Source organism: Chiloscyllium punctatum, chromosome 33 (genome assembly GCF_047496795.1).
Source record: "Chiloscyllium punctatum isolate Juve2018m chromosome 33, sChiPun1.3, whole genome shotgun sequence".
NCBI classification, from domain to species: Eukaryota; Metazoa; Chordata; class Chondrichthyes; order Orectolobiformes; family Hemiscylliidae; genus Chiloscyllium; species Chiloscyllium punctatum.
The window spans coordinates 11977925-11990805 of NC_092771.1; the positions used below are offsets into that span (position 1 = coordinate 11977925).

A 12881-nucleotide genomic window follows, 5' to 3' on the forward strand; every position below is an offset into this window, starting at 1 on the left:
TTCCACACTGTAGGGATTCTGTGAATTGTCAGGGGGAAGATCCCATCTGGTTAGATAATGCCCTTTAGAGTGGGAAATCTGCCATCCTTACCTGGTCCGGCCTACACGTGACTCCAGACCCACAGCAATGTGATTGACTCCTAACTGCCCCTCTGGGCAATTAGGGATGGGCAGAGATACCCACATTCTGTGAGCAAATTTACAAAAAATGAATTGATGATACGAGGGGAAGCTTCTCTCTGGGCACTGTGGGCAGTAATTGTGCTTATGAAGGCCTGGTGGTTGGGCTGGAAGCCCAAGTAGCACAGAGAGCAGTCATAGGCAACCTCCTCCCCATGTTCCTGTAACACTGGAATTGTGTGCATCCTCATAAACTGAATCCTTACCAAAGAAAACACTCAGCACCGTGCTATTCGTGATGGATGCAAGTCCTGCTGATCCGTTTGATATGATATTACTGAGGATTCGTGCATTCGGTACTTTGGGCTCACTCAAAGCCTGGTACACCCCATCTGCATACCTAGCAGGCAACCGGCGCATAAACGGTGATTCTGCAGAAAGAAACAAGCATTGTCTTTTCACAGGGGAGGCAGGAGATTACTTTGACTGACCAACCATGCACTGCAATAATTACACCTGTGCACAACCTGTTTCCTGAGAAATTATCAGGTACAGTAGTGCATGGTTCAGCAAACAGCCCTTTGCCAAAAACAAACAACTCCCATTACAATAGGGACCTTCAGCTGCAGAGAGTGGGGATTGGCTACAAACATCAATGGGGTTTCATCCCAGATAATTTCATCCCAACTGATTGCCTGCACCAGGCTATAATCCCACTGCGATCACACTTCTTAAGTCATAGAATCCCTAGATTGTGGAAGCATGTCATTCAGCCCATACCGACCCACCAAGGAGCATCTCACCCAATCCCTGTAACCCCACATTTCTCCATAATTAATTAACCTAGCCTGCACATCCCCAGACACAACAGGCAATTTAGCATAGCCAATCCAGCTAACCTACATATCTTTGAACTGTGGGAGGAAACCAAAGCACCTGCAGGTGCAGGCACAGGGAAAACGTTCAAACTCCACACAGACAGTCGCCCAAGGCTGGAATCAAACCCATGCCCCTGGTGCTGTGAGGCAGCAGTGCTAACCACTGAGCCACTGTGCTGACCTTCTGCTGCATCCCTGAAGTGCGATAGCTATGCACCTCTTGCTTCTGTAAAGCATAGCTGGAAATGCTAGACACTAAAAGCAAAGCAGCAATTCAGACTTCACATTGTTAAGACTATTAATTCGACGGTAAATTTGTAGCTGCTTTAAGGGGGGCAGGTCTTACCCAGACAAACTGTGGAAAATGGCAGTATAGTGGTCACATTGTTGGGCCAGTAACACTGTGCTCTAAGCTAATGCTGTAGCTGGACTCATTCAAACCCTATCGCGGCCATCGGTGGAACTTGAATGGTAAATCTGGATTTGCAAGATATGCATAATAAGCATGAAATTATCATCAGAGGTTGCACAAATCCATCTGGTTCACGAGAGCCCTTCAGCGAAGGAAGTATCCATCCAATCCAAAGCAACTTAGTTAACTCTTAATTCTCAAGGGCAATTAGGGGTGAGCAGTAAAGGATGCCCTTAACAGCGATGCAATGAATAAGAGGTTCCACCTACTCCAGAGATGTGCCTGAATTGAAAATATCTACACAAGGAGCTGTACCCACATTGTGGTAGTACTAAGCAGCCCTGTATATAACACTGGATAGATCACAGCTACAGTACTGCATACAGTTCCAGTTCCAACATTTCAGGAAGGACTGACTGCACTAGTCTTGAGATTTACAAGAATTCTGTCAGCATTGGAGAATTTTTGCTATGAGGAGAACTTGGGCAAGTTGAGCGTGTTTGATTTGGCACTAAGGTAGGATTCCAATGAGGTGTATAAACTTGAAGAACATAGGTGAAAGGGAGGACTTATATTTTGTTAACACTGGGGTCGATAACAAGGATAGATAAAATTAAAGGCATTAGGGGAGTTCAGAAAACTTTTATTTATCACCCAGAAGGTGGTGGAGGCCTGAAACTCATTGCCTGAAAAAAAAGTAGTTGTAACTGAAAAACTCATTGCATTCAAAGAAACAAATCTTGGAAATACAGCTCTGGTGCTGTATCTGCAGGACTACTGACCAAGTGACAGAAAGTGGCTTTTGACTGGATAACTCCTTTTCAGCCAGCACAGATATAATGGCTCCAATAGGCTCCTCCTGTGCTGCAGATTTTAAGATTCTGTAATATTGGGGAGAGAAGAAGTTGAAACTCTTTGCCTTGCACTCCACGGGGAATAGGACACACAAAAAAAACAGACTGGAAAGAATGGACAGCATGAGGAGAGATTGAGCATGGATATACAGCAAGAGTAGTTAGCTGTCAATCTTAGTTCTCAAACCAGGCAAGTAGACTTGATCGGTCAGATTGTATTATCCTGACCAATTAGAATCTACCTGCTTGGCCTGAGAACTGAGAGTGACAGTTAACTATTCTTGCCACATCCCCATGCTAATAATGGCCCAACCCATCCATACCCTTCTTCTCATGTCGTACAAAAGGGTGTCCCTTAAATAACCTTCACAACTCCCTTTTCTCTAGTTTGCTTCTTGCTTCCTGGTCCCAATGAGTTCAAGACAAAAATCTTTGACTTCTTGTTTCCTCCTAACAATGTTTAGGTTCCCTACAAATGAGTGATTCGATAGTAACGGATGGCTCAGTTTGTTGGATGGCTGGTTTGTGATAGAGAGTAATGCCAACACTGTGGGTTCAATTCCTGTAGTAGCCGAGGTTGCAATGAAGGCTCTGCTTTCTCAACTTTGCCTGAGATGTGATGACCCTCAGGTTAAACTCGCCATATGTCTCTCCCTTTCCATCTAGGGACGGTGGTGACTTTGCCTTCAGGAAGTAAACTTTCAGATTGCAAGTCATGGGAAAACCATGCACACTGGGGAGTACAGTAGGCCCCCTTACCTGTGGGGGATGTGTTCTAAGAACTACCGTGGAAACCCAAAACTGCAGATAAAAAGGAACCCAATCATTTAATTGGGATATTTACCTTCCTGGCAGCCCCCTGGTCCCTGGTTCTGGAACGTTCCCTGTAATATATTTGGGCCACAGTAAACGGCGGGTAACTGAAACTGGGGTAACTGACTCCACGGATACAGCGTTTGCCCCATATTAGGTGACTTGCATTGATAACAAACCCCATTCAAGTTCTTAATTCAAGCTTCACTGATTCCATACTGTATATCACTGATATTAACATCCAGCCTAAATATTTGGAACTATTTCAAGCTAAAGATGAGTTAGATATTTGCTTGTGAATTTAAAATGACAGAGCGTGAAAAAGAGATAGCTTCTTACCAGCTGCTCCTCGGCTATGAAAGGCAAGGTTGTTATACCATCCATCATATCTCTGTGTCTCCCAGTTGATATTCTGCTGAGCAGCTTAGAAAGACAAGACATTAAGTGACCAACATGAAAATGCTTGGATTAATCACTCACGTCTGTTAAATAAATATTGACAAGTGAAAAGAACTAGTTTGATGGAAGTTCTGATTAACAACAGAAGAAATCTGTGCACATGAGAAAATGGTTTATAATTCATTAAAGAACAACTCAATGTGATTGAGAGCATGACTGCACTTTAAAATTTTGAACGTTACAATAAGTACATGGAGCCAATTGCAGGGATATGAGGAGAGAGCAGTGAGAGTGATGGGGAAGGTGGGGACCAAGCAGTAAGAGTTAATCTGTGGAGAACACTTTGGCCCTTGAAGCACAAGGTCCTGGCTTTAAGTCCCACCTCGTGACTCGAGTCCTTAAAAGCCAAAGTAGGTTCATCAATAAACAAGCAACTGATTTGTTATCAGATCGCTTTTATAACATAAAATAAATTGTTGTTGGAATATGGGTGTTGGTCTGCAATGTCAAGACAGAGACAACCCCAGGAAAGATTAACGATGGACAATAAATCCCTGGCATGGCCAAGGGCATCCATATTCCCATCAAGAGAGAGTAAGTACAAGAGCTAGAGGAGGGAGGGTGGCGTAGTTGCATTGTTCCTACCTCTGAGTCAGGAAGTCCAACCTGCTCTAGAGGTGTGCCACATGTCTGATTAAAGCATGGTTGATTAAAAATATTTAAGAGCTAACAATGGTACTTATAGAGTCATAGAGATCTACAGCACATGAAAAGGCTCTTCAGTCCATTGAGTCTGCAAAGCCAACCACCTAACTATTTTAATCCCAGTTTCCAGCACTTGGCTCATAGCTTCACATTTCTTGTGTTTACCTGGATACTTGGAATCATAAAGTCATAGAATTGCACAGCACCGAAACAGACCCTTCAGTACAACTCGTCCATGCCAACCAGTTGTCCTAAATTAACCTATTCCCATTTGTCAGCACTTGGCCCATATCCCTCTAAACCCTTCCTATTCATATAACCCAGCTAGATGCCTTTTAAATGTTGTAATTGTACCACTTCCTCTGGTAGCTCATTCTATACACGTACCACCCTCTGCACGACAAAGTTGGCCCATAGGTCTTTTAAATCTTTCCCTTTGCACCTTAAGCCTATGGCTCCTAGTTTTGGACTCCCCTTCCCTGGGGAAAAAAAAATGGCTATTCACCCTATCCATGCCCCTCATGATTTCATAAACCTCTGTAAGGTCAACCCTCAGCTACCGATGCTCCAGAACAATATAGCCTCTCCCTACAGTTCAAATCCTTCAACGCCAGCAACATAAATCTTAAATATTATGAGAATTTCTGCCTCTACCATCTTTTCAGGCGGTGAATTCCAGATTCCCACCACCAACTCCCTTTTACACTCTATACTCAACATTGAAAAAGGGCAAGTTGACTTACATGTGATTGGAATGTGGGAGAGGTGAATCCAGGCAGTGACCAGCACCATCCAGAGGTGTGTTGGTGTCACTTTCTTCATTTTGATGGGGCACTGATACCCCAGATGTTTCTCCAAGTCGTTCAGCTGCAACAAGAAAAAAGTCATCTAATTGTTTGTAATTTTTATTAATGACTTAGATGAGGGAGTCGAAGGGTGGGTCAGTAAATTTGCAGATGATACAAAGATAGGTGGAGTTGTGGACAGTGAGGAGGGCTGTTGTCGGCTGCAGAGGGACTTAGATATGATGCAGAGCTGGGCTGAGGAGTGGCAGATGGAGTTCAACCCTGCCAAGTGTGAAGTTGTCCATTTTGGAAGAACAAATAAGAATGCGGAATACAGGGTTAATGGTAGGGTTCTTGGTCAGGTGGAGGAACAGAGGGATCTTGGGGTCTATGTACATAGATCTTTGAAGGTTGCCACTCAGGTGGATAGAGTTTGTAAGAAGGCCTATGGAGTATTATCGTTCATTAGCAGAGGGATTGAATTCAAGAGTCGTGAGGTGATGTTGCAGCTGTACAGGACTTTGGTTAGGCCACATTTGGAGTACTGTGTGCAGTTCTGGTCGCCTCACTTTAGGAAAGATGTGGAAGCTTTGGAGAGGGTGCAGAGAAGATTTACCAGGATGTTGCCTGGAATGGAGAGTAGGTCATACGAGGATAGGTTGAGAGTTCTCGGCCTTTTCTCGTTGGAACGGCGAAGGATGAGGGGTGACTTGATAGAGGTTTATAAGATGATCAGAGGAATAGATAGAGTAGACAGTCAGAAACTTTTTCCACGGGTACAACAGAGTGTTACAAGGGGACATAAATTTAAGGTGAAGGGTGGAAGGTATAGGGGAGATGTCAGGGGTGGGTTCTTCACCCAGAGAGTGGTGGGGGCATGGAATGCGCTGCCCGTGGGAGTGGTAGAGTCAGATTCATTGGCGACCTTTAAGCGGCATTTGGATAGGTACATGGATGGGTGCTTAATCTAGGATAGAAGTTCGGCACAACATCGTGGGCCGAAGGGCCTGTTCTGTGCTGTATTGTTCTATGTTCTATGTTCTAATTAGCAAATGCAGGAACAAACATATAGGAATTCCTATACCCACCCACATACCCAGAACCCCAGCCTAACCAATCAGCTCCACCCAGTATTAGATACTGAACAATCTCTCAGGTATGGATTGCTGCTTAAAGGTCAGTTTCCAATTTGAATTGGACCAGGGTCATCTCTCGTCAGTATCGGTATTGTTCTCCCATGAGTTGGACCGAAGAGCCTGTTTCTGTGCTGTGTGAATCTACGACTCTATGGCTCTATCACAGATTTGTCAGGAATGAAAAGACTGCATTCTGAGTGCAAATTATGTAATTCATTGCGACAAAATTGAATGTTTAATGGGAGAGGATCAACAAATTAAGCTGAAATTGCACTTTTCTATTCTTAAATGAAAATCAGAAGAAAGATAGGAAATGCATTTTTTTTTAAGTTGGAAAACAGATGCTGAAAATTGCTACTGATTGGAATGGGGAGCAACAATGAAGTCACTCTCTTAAACTGGGATTGAAAGTCACTCTTATTGAATGCACTGTACCTGTATCAACATAGAAAGACAGAAAACAGGAGTATGAGGCCATTCAGCCCTTTGATCTTACTCCGCCATTCAATATGATCATGGCTGATCATCCAACTGAGTACCCCGTTTCCACTTTCTCCCCATACCCTTTGCTCCCTTTAGCCCTAAGAACTATATCGACATCTGTCTTGAAAGTCTTCAATATTTCTGGCCTCCACAGTTTCCTGTGGCAGAGAATTCTACAGGCTCACCACTTTCAGGATGACAAGACTTTCTCTTCATCTCGGTCCCAGAAGGCTTACCCCTTATCCTTAGACTGTGACCCGTGGTTCCGGCCTCCCAGTCACAAGAACATCCTTTCTGCATCTACTTTGTTTAATCCTGTCAGAAATTTAGAGGTTTCCATGACATTCTGCCCCATCACTCTCATTCTTCTAATGAATATCGTCCTGAACAAAAAAAATGCTGGAGATCTCAGCATCTGTGGAGAGAAAACAAGCTAATGTTTTAAGGCGAGGTGACCCTGCATCAGGACTTGAAACATTTAGCTTGCTCTCTGTCCATGGATGCTGCCTGACCTACTGTGATTTCCAGTATTTATTTGTTCAGTATAGATTCCAGCATCTGCAATAATTTGCTCCTACATGAATACAGTCCTGACTGATCCAGTGTCTCCCTGTATGTCAGTCCTGATAAATGAAGTCTGATAAATCTTCTCTTGAGTTTCCTCCATCAACAGAACATCCTTCCTCAGATAAGGAGACCATAGCAGTGCGCAAAACTCCAGCTGTGGTCTCATCAAGGCTCCGTTTAACTGCAGCAAGACATCCCTGTTCCTGTACTCGAATCCTCTCACCATGAAGGCAACATACCATTTGCCTTCTTCACCATCTGCTGCTCCTGCAATGCTTATTTTTAGTGACTGGTGAGTGATGATACCTAGGCCTTGCTGCACCACCTCCTTCCTCAATTCAGATTAGATTACTTACAGTGTGGAAACAGGCCCTTCGGCCCAACAAGTCCACACCAACCCTCCGAAGAGCAACCCCACCTAGACCCACTCCCCTACATTTACCCCTTCACCTAACACTATGGGCAATATAGCATAGCCAATTCACCTAACCTGCACATCTTTGGACTGTAGGAGGAAACCGGAGCACCCGGAGGAAACCCATGCAGACACGGGGAGAATGTGCAAACACCACACAGACAATTGCCTGAGGTGGGAATTGAACCAGGCGCTGTGAGGCAGCAGTGCTAACCACTGTGCCACCGTGCTGCCCATTTATCACCAGTTAGATAATAAAACATGGAAACATGAGATTGTTGTGAAGTGCTGACCCATTAAAGGGATTGCAGTGAAGATGAAACGTCTCTGTCAGGATCTGACAGAGAACGCCGCTGTGCGAAATGGCTTGAGTTTTCAATCCTTTTCTGAGCCACACTATATTCCCATTCGGTACATTGCAAATAGCAGCAGGAAGAAGCCATTTGGTCCCTTGAACTACTCCACCATTCAAAGAGATCATGGCTAATCTATTTGAAAGTCACTTTTTTTCCTGGGCTATCCCCACATTCCTTAATTTAGTAAATGGCAACAGCTGATGCTAAGGACCTGATGTCAACTTTTTTTGAAGATAACTGTAATCCTACCAACATCATTTAAGAAAGAAATCTGCTGATCTGGTCATAGTTATAGGCATAGGAGAAAGTGAGGACTGCAGATGCTGGAGATCAGAGTCGAGAGTGTGTTGCTGGGCCCAAAGGATCCTTCCACGTTCATCAGAAATTTACCTGTACCTCTACCAATGTCACCTACTGTATCTGTTTCACCTAGTGTGGTCTCCCATACATCAGGGAGACAAGACGCCTTCTTGAGGATCGATTCAGAGGACATCTCTGGGACAACCGCACCCACCAACCCCACCGCCCTGTGACTGAACACTTCAACTCCCCCTCCCACTCCAGAAAGGACACGCAGTTCCTGGGCCTCCTCCATCGCCAAACAGTTACCACCCAACATCTGGAGGAAGAACGCCTCATATTCTGCCTTGGGACTCTTCAGCCACATGGGATAAATGTGGATTTCAACAGCTTCCTCATTTCCCCTCCCCCACATTATCCGAGTCCCAAACTCCAACTCGGCACCACCCTCTGGACCTGTCCATCACCTTTCCCATCCATCTGCTCCAGCATCCCCGACCTATCACCTTCTCCCTCACCTTCATCCACCTATTGCTTTCTCAGCTACCTTCCCCCCAACCCCACCCCCTCCCATTTATCTCTCAGCCCCTGGCCCACAAGCCGCATTCCTGATGAAGAGCTTATACCTGAAATGTCGATTCTCTTGCTCCTCGGATGCTGCCTGACCAGCTGTGCTTTTCCAGCAACACACTATAGTCACAGGCATAGAGTAATACAGCATGGAAACAGACCGTTCATTCTAACTAGTCCATGCCAAACACAATCCCAAACTAAACTAGACCATCTACCCACTCCTGGCCCATATCCCTCCAAACTTTTCCTCTTCATGTACTTATCCAAATGTCTTTTAAATGTTGTTAGTGTACCCACATCCACCAGTTCCTCAGGAAGTTCATTCCACACGTGAATGACCCTCTTTGTAAAAAAATTGCCCATATTTCTTTCTCCTCTCACCTTAATAATATGGCCCCTAGTCTCATTGTTGTGTATGGGAGCTTGCTGTGCACAATTTGAGTTTCCCATATCACAACAGTGACTGTCCTTTAATTAGGTCAGTGGGAGTAATTTGCCTTGGGATGCCCATGAAATCATGAAAGGTGCTATGTAAATGCAAGTTCTACTATCTGGACTTGAAACACTAGCTTGCTGTCTGTCCATGGATGCCCTGAAGTCATGAAAGGCGTTATATAAATGCAAGTTCTACTATCAGGCTAGCAGTAGGTGGTGATGACCATCATTTGATCATCTTTGTGTCCGTCAACTGTTAGGTTTTCACATGTTGTGGGTGAGTACTGAGGTCTGACTGAAACATAAGCACAGAATGCTGGAGAAACTCAGCAGATCTGGCAGCATCTGTGGACAGAGAAAGCGAGAGAGAGATAGAGTTAAGATTTAGAGGTCAGTATGTCTCTTCCTGCTAAGTTTCCCCAGTATTCTGCGGTTGTTTCGGATTTCCAGCGTCCACTATATTTTGCTTTCAATTGAGTTTTGGTCCAACTGCTCTTTGCAGGATATTTTGCAGAAGTGACCAGCAGGAAGGTGATTGAATCTGTGGATGAGTGCCAATAAGCACATTGACCTGGACCCAATATACCGGCCACTGCAGCGGACAGCTGGAATGGACAACCGGAAGCGGCAGGTACAAGCCACGATAAATGCCGGAGGAAACATCACAGAAGCACTTCACAGGAGGCTCCCAAGCACTGAGGATGTCACCTAGACAGGGGACGAAACGTCTGCAACACAAATTCCCAGCTCGGCGAACAGAACCACAACAACAACCAGTCTCTTATAAAAAGGCATTTAAAAACAAATTCTGGTTGGATAATTACCTGGATGATTCAGGAAAATGTCCTATTCATTACATTAAACTCTCAGATTTTACAATTGTTAATCTGTGACAACCAAGATCCTTTGGTTCATGTATAGAGAAAAAAAATTATATAGTACAGTTAACGTGCCATATGTTTAACTTTCACTACTTTATTTTTTCATCATTTATATCATTATTGTGTTATAGAATACATTAGATAATATTATGACTAATGCACACATATACTTGGGCAGAACGGTGGCTCAGTGGTTAGCACTGCTGCCTCACAGTGCCAGGGACCCGGGTTTGATTCCACCCTTGGGTGACTGTGTGGAGTTTGTACATTCTCCCCGTGTCTGTGTGTGTTTCCTCTGGGTGCTCCAGTTTCCTCCCACAGTCCATGTGGGTTAGGGTGGACTGGGCCTGCTAAATTACTCATCATATCTAAGAGTGTGCTAGGCGGGTAAGCCATGGGAAATACAGGGATAGGTTGGGATGCTCTTCAGTACAGACTTGATGAGCCAAATGGCCTCTTTCTTTCTGCACTGTAGGGATTCTATATAATCAACTATTTTGTCATTTGCTTCAACATTATACAGGAATTGCATTATGTATTGTTAATATATACTAATACACAATATTAAAAACCAAAAAGAACTGTAGATGTTAGAAATGAGAAACAAAGCAGAAATTGCTGGAAAAGCTCAGCGGGTCTGGCAGCGTCTGTGGGGAGAAAGCAAAGTTAACTTTCGGATCGAGTGACCCTTCCTCAGAGCACATTCCTTCCACAGATGCTGGCAGACCTGCTGAGCTTTTCCAGCAACTGGACAATATTTATTAATTAGGCAAAAGTGAGGACTGGAGGTGCTGGAGATCAGAGTCTACATTAGCGTGGTGCTGGAAAAGCACAGCAGGTCCGGCAGCATCCGAGGGGCAGGAAAATCTCTTGTAGACAGAGGAGATTCCTAAGAAAAATGTTGTGCGCATATAAACTATTTAACTTAAACAGCCAATGGATTATGTATTATGTAAGTATATTATGTGATTTTATATTCAACAATTTCGTCCATTGTTTAAACTATATATGGTTATAGTGTAAGAGGTAGAATGAATATTTTATGTCCGCATGTTAAACAACTTCACCACTTTAAGCTGTCCTCGCCAGCTTGATGCCAGGTTAAACACTCGTCTTTTCATCCCATCGGGTTTATCCTCTCTCTGATCAAATCTGTGCTTGTTTTATTTGTGTTAACTCCCCTCTTGTGCTGTGGTGGGGGCTCCGAACATAGTCCAAATTCTAATCTACTGTGGAACCCTACAAAGGGGCGAGTCAAGAGCAGCCGGAGCGCCCCCAGCGGTCAGGCAGGGAACGGGATAGGGGGTCTCGACCTGGACATAACACATGGGTGTCTGTTTGTGGGGGGGGGGGGGGATATGGTTTAGATTTCTCAAGCCGTAACTCCGGTACAAAATGAGAAAGAGCTTTTCTTTAAAAACCAAACAGACCTAACTGAGAGATGCAGAGGAACACAAATTAACTTCATGATAATTGAGTCAAACATTAATGGAGTTCTGAGGAAGGGGCACCGGACCAGAAATGTGAACTCTGATTTTCTCCACAGATTCGACATAATCGGTTGAGCTCTTAACATGGGAGTTGTCAGAACTGTCATAAATTCGTATACCTGCCCTCAAAATAAAGGAAGCCTTGATCAGTCCTAATCCAGAATGCTGGAGCGGGGTCAAAGTGCTGAATAAAAACCAACAGGACTGCGGATGCTGGAAATCAGAAACGATACAGAAATTGTTGGAAAAGCTGAACAGGTCTGGCAGCATCTGTGTAGAGAAATTAACTCGGAGCTTTTCCAGCCATTTCAGTCTTGTTTCTGCAAATTGAGTTCTTGACCTGCAGTGCTCACTCTGTTTCTCTCTCCGCAGATTCCGCAAGTCCTGCTGAGTTTCTCCGGCTACGTTTTTGTTTTGTTTCACAGATTTCAATTTGAGAATCTTCGATTGGAGGGGATCTTAATCAGTTTAAGGATAAACTTATTCGGTTCATTTCCCTGGAGATGTTGTGGAGTTAGTCTAGCAGGGATCCTGGGATTTTTCTCTCTCTCTCTACACGTTCACTAACTGCTGATTGCATCTTCTCAAATGCCCCGTCTTTGAAAATTTACCCTCTTTAATGTTTTAAATGCAAGAATTCCAGTCAGTCAAATATTTCTCCTTGCCGTGTTGACTAGGCCGCACTGTGTTTGCATCAATTGGATTGTCAGGATTACGGTGCTGAAAATGTGTTGCTGGAAAAGCGCAGCAGGTCAGGCAGCATCCAAGGAGCAGGAGAATCGACGTTTCGGGCATGAGCCCTTCTTCAGGAATGAGGAAAGTGTGCCAAGCAGGCTAAGATAAAAGGTAGGGAGGAGGGACTTGGGGGAGGGGCGGAGGTTAAGATGAGGGTGATAGGCCGGAGTGGGGGTGGGGGCGGAGAGGTCAGGAAGAAGATTGCAGGTTAGGAAGGTGGTGCTGAGTTCGAGGGTTGGGACTGAGACAAGGTGGGGGGGGGGGGGGGGAGGGGGAATGAGGAAACTGGAGAAATCTGAGTTTTCATCCCTTGTGGTTGGAGGGTCCTCGGCCGCTCTTCCTCCAACCGTCGTGTTGCCATGGTCTGGCAATGGAGGAGTCCAAGGACCTGCATGTCCTTGGTGGAGTGGGAGGGGGAGTTGAAGTGTTGAACCACGGGGGCGGTTGGGTTGGTTGGTCCGGGTGTTAAAAAAAAGAGGAAAAAACTATACGGATTACGGTGCACTGGGTTTAACTGGTACTGATTCCCAACAGGAATTTCTGA

The 12881-nt window shown here is 44.7% G+C and overlaps 1 protein-coding gene across 2 annotated transcripts in view; it reads right to left on the minus strand.

Moving 5' to 3' along the window:
• The window catches only part of LOC140458435 (dual oxidase 2-like), a 91775-nt gene that overhangs the window by 76644 nt on the left and 2250 nt on the right, over positions 1-12881 (minus strand). Inside the window, exons 1-4 of one of the 2 annotated variants that reach the window (XM_072552994.1) lie at positions 11722-12192; positions 4925-5048; positions 3417-3500; positions 387-551 (exon numbers count right to left, since the gene is read on the minus strand). In XM_072552994.1, the coding sequence (XP_072409095.1) occupies positions 387-551; positions 3417-3500; positions 4925-5003 (328 nt within the window). In that variant the 5' untranslated portion in view covers positions 5004-5048; positions 11722-12192. Of the gene's footprint in view, positions 1-386; positions 552-3416; positions 3501-4924; positions 5049-11721; positions 12193-12881 lie in introns of those variants that run through there. The other variant, XM_072552995.1, reaches the window with a different exon arrangement.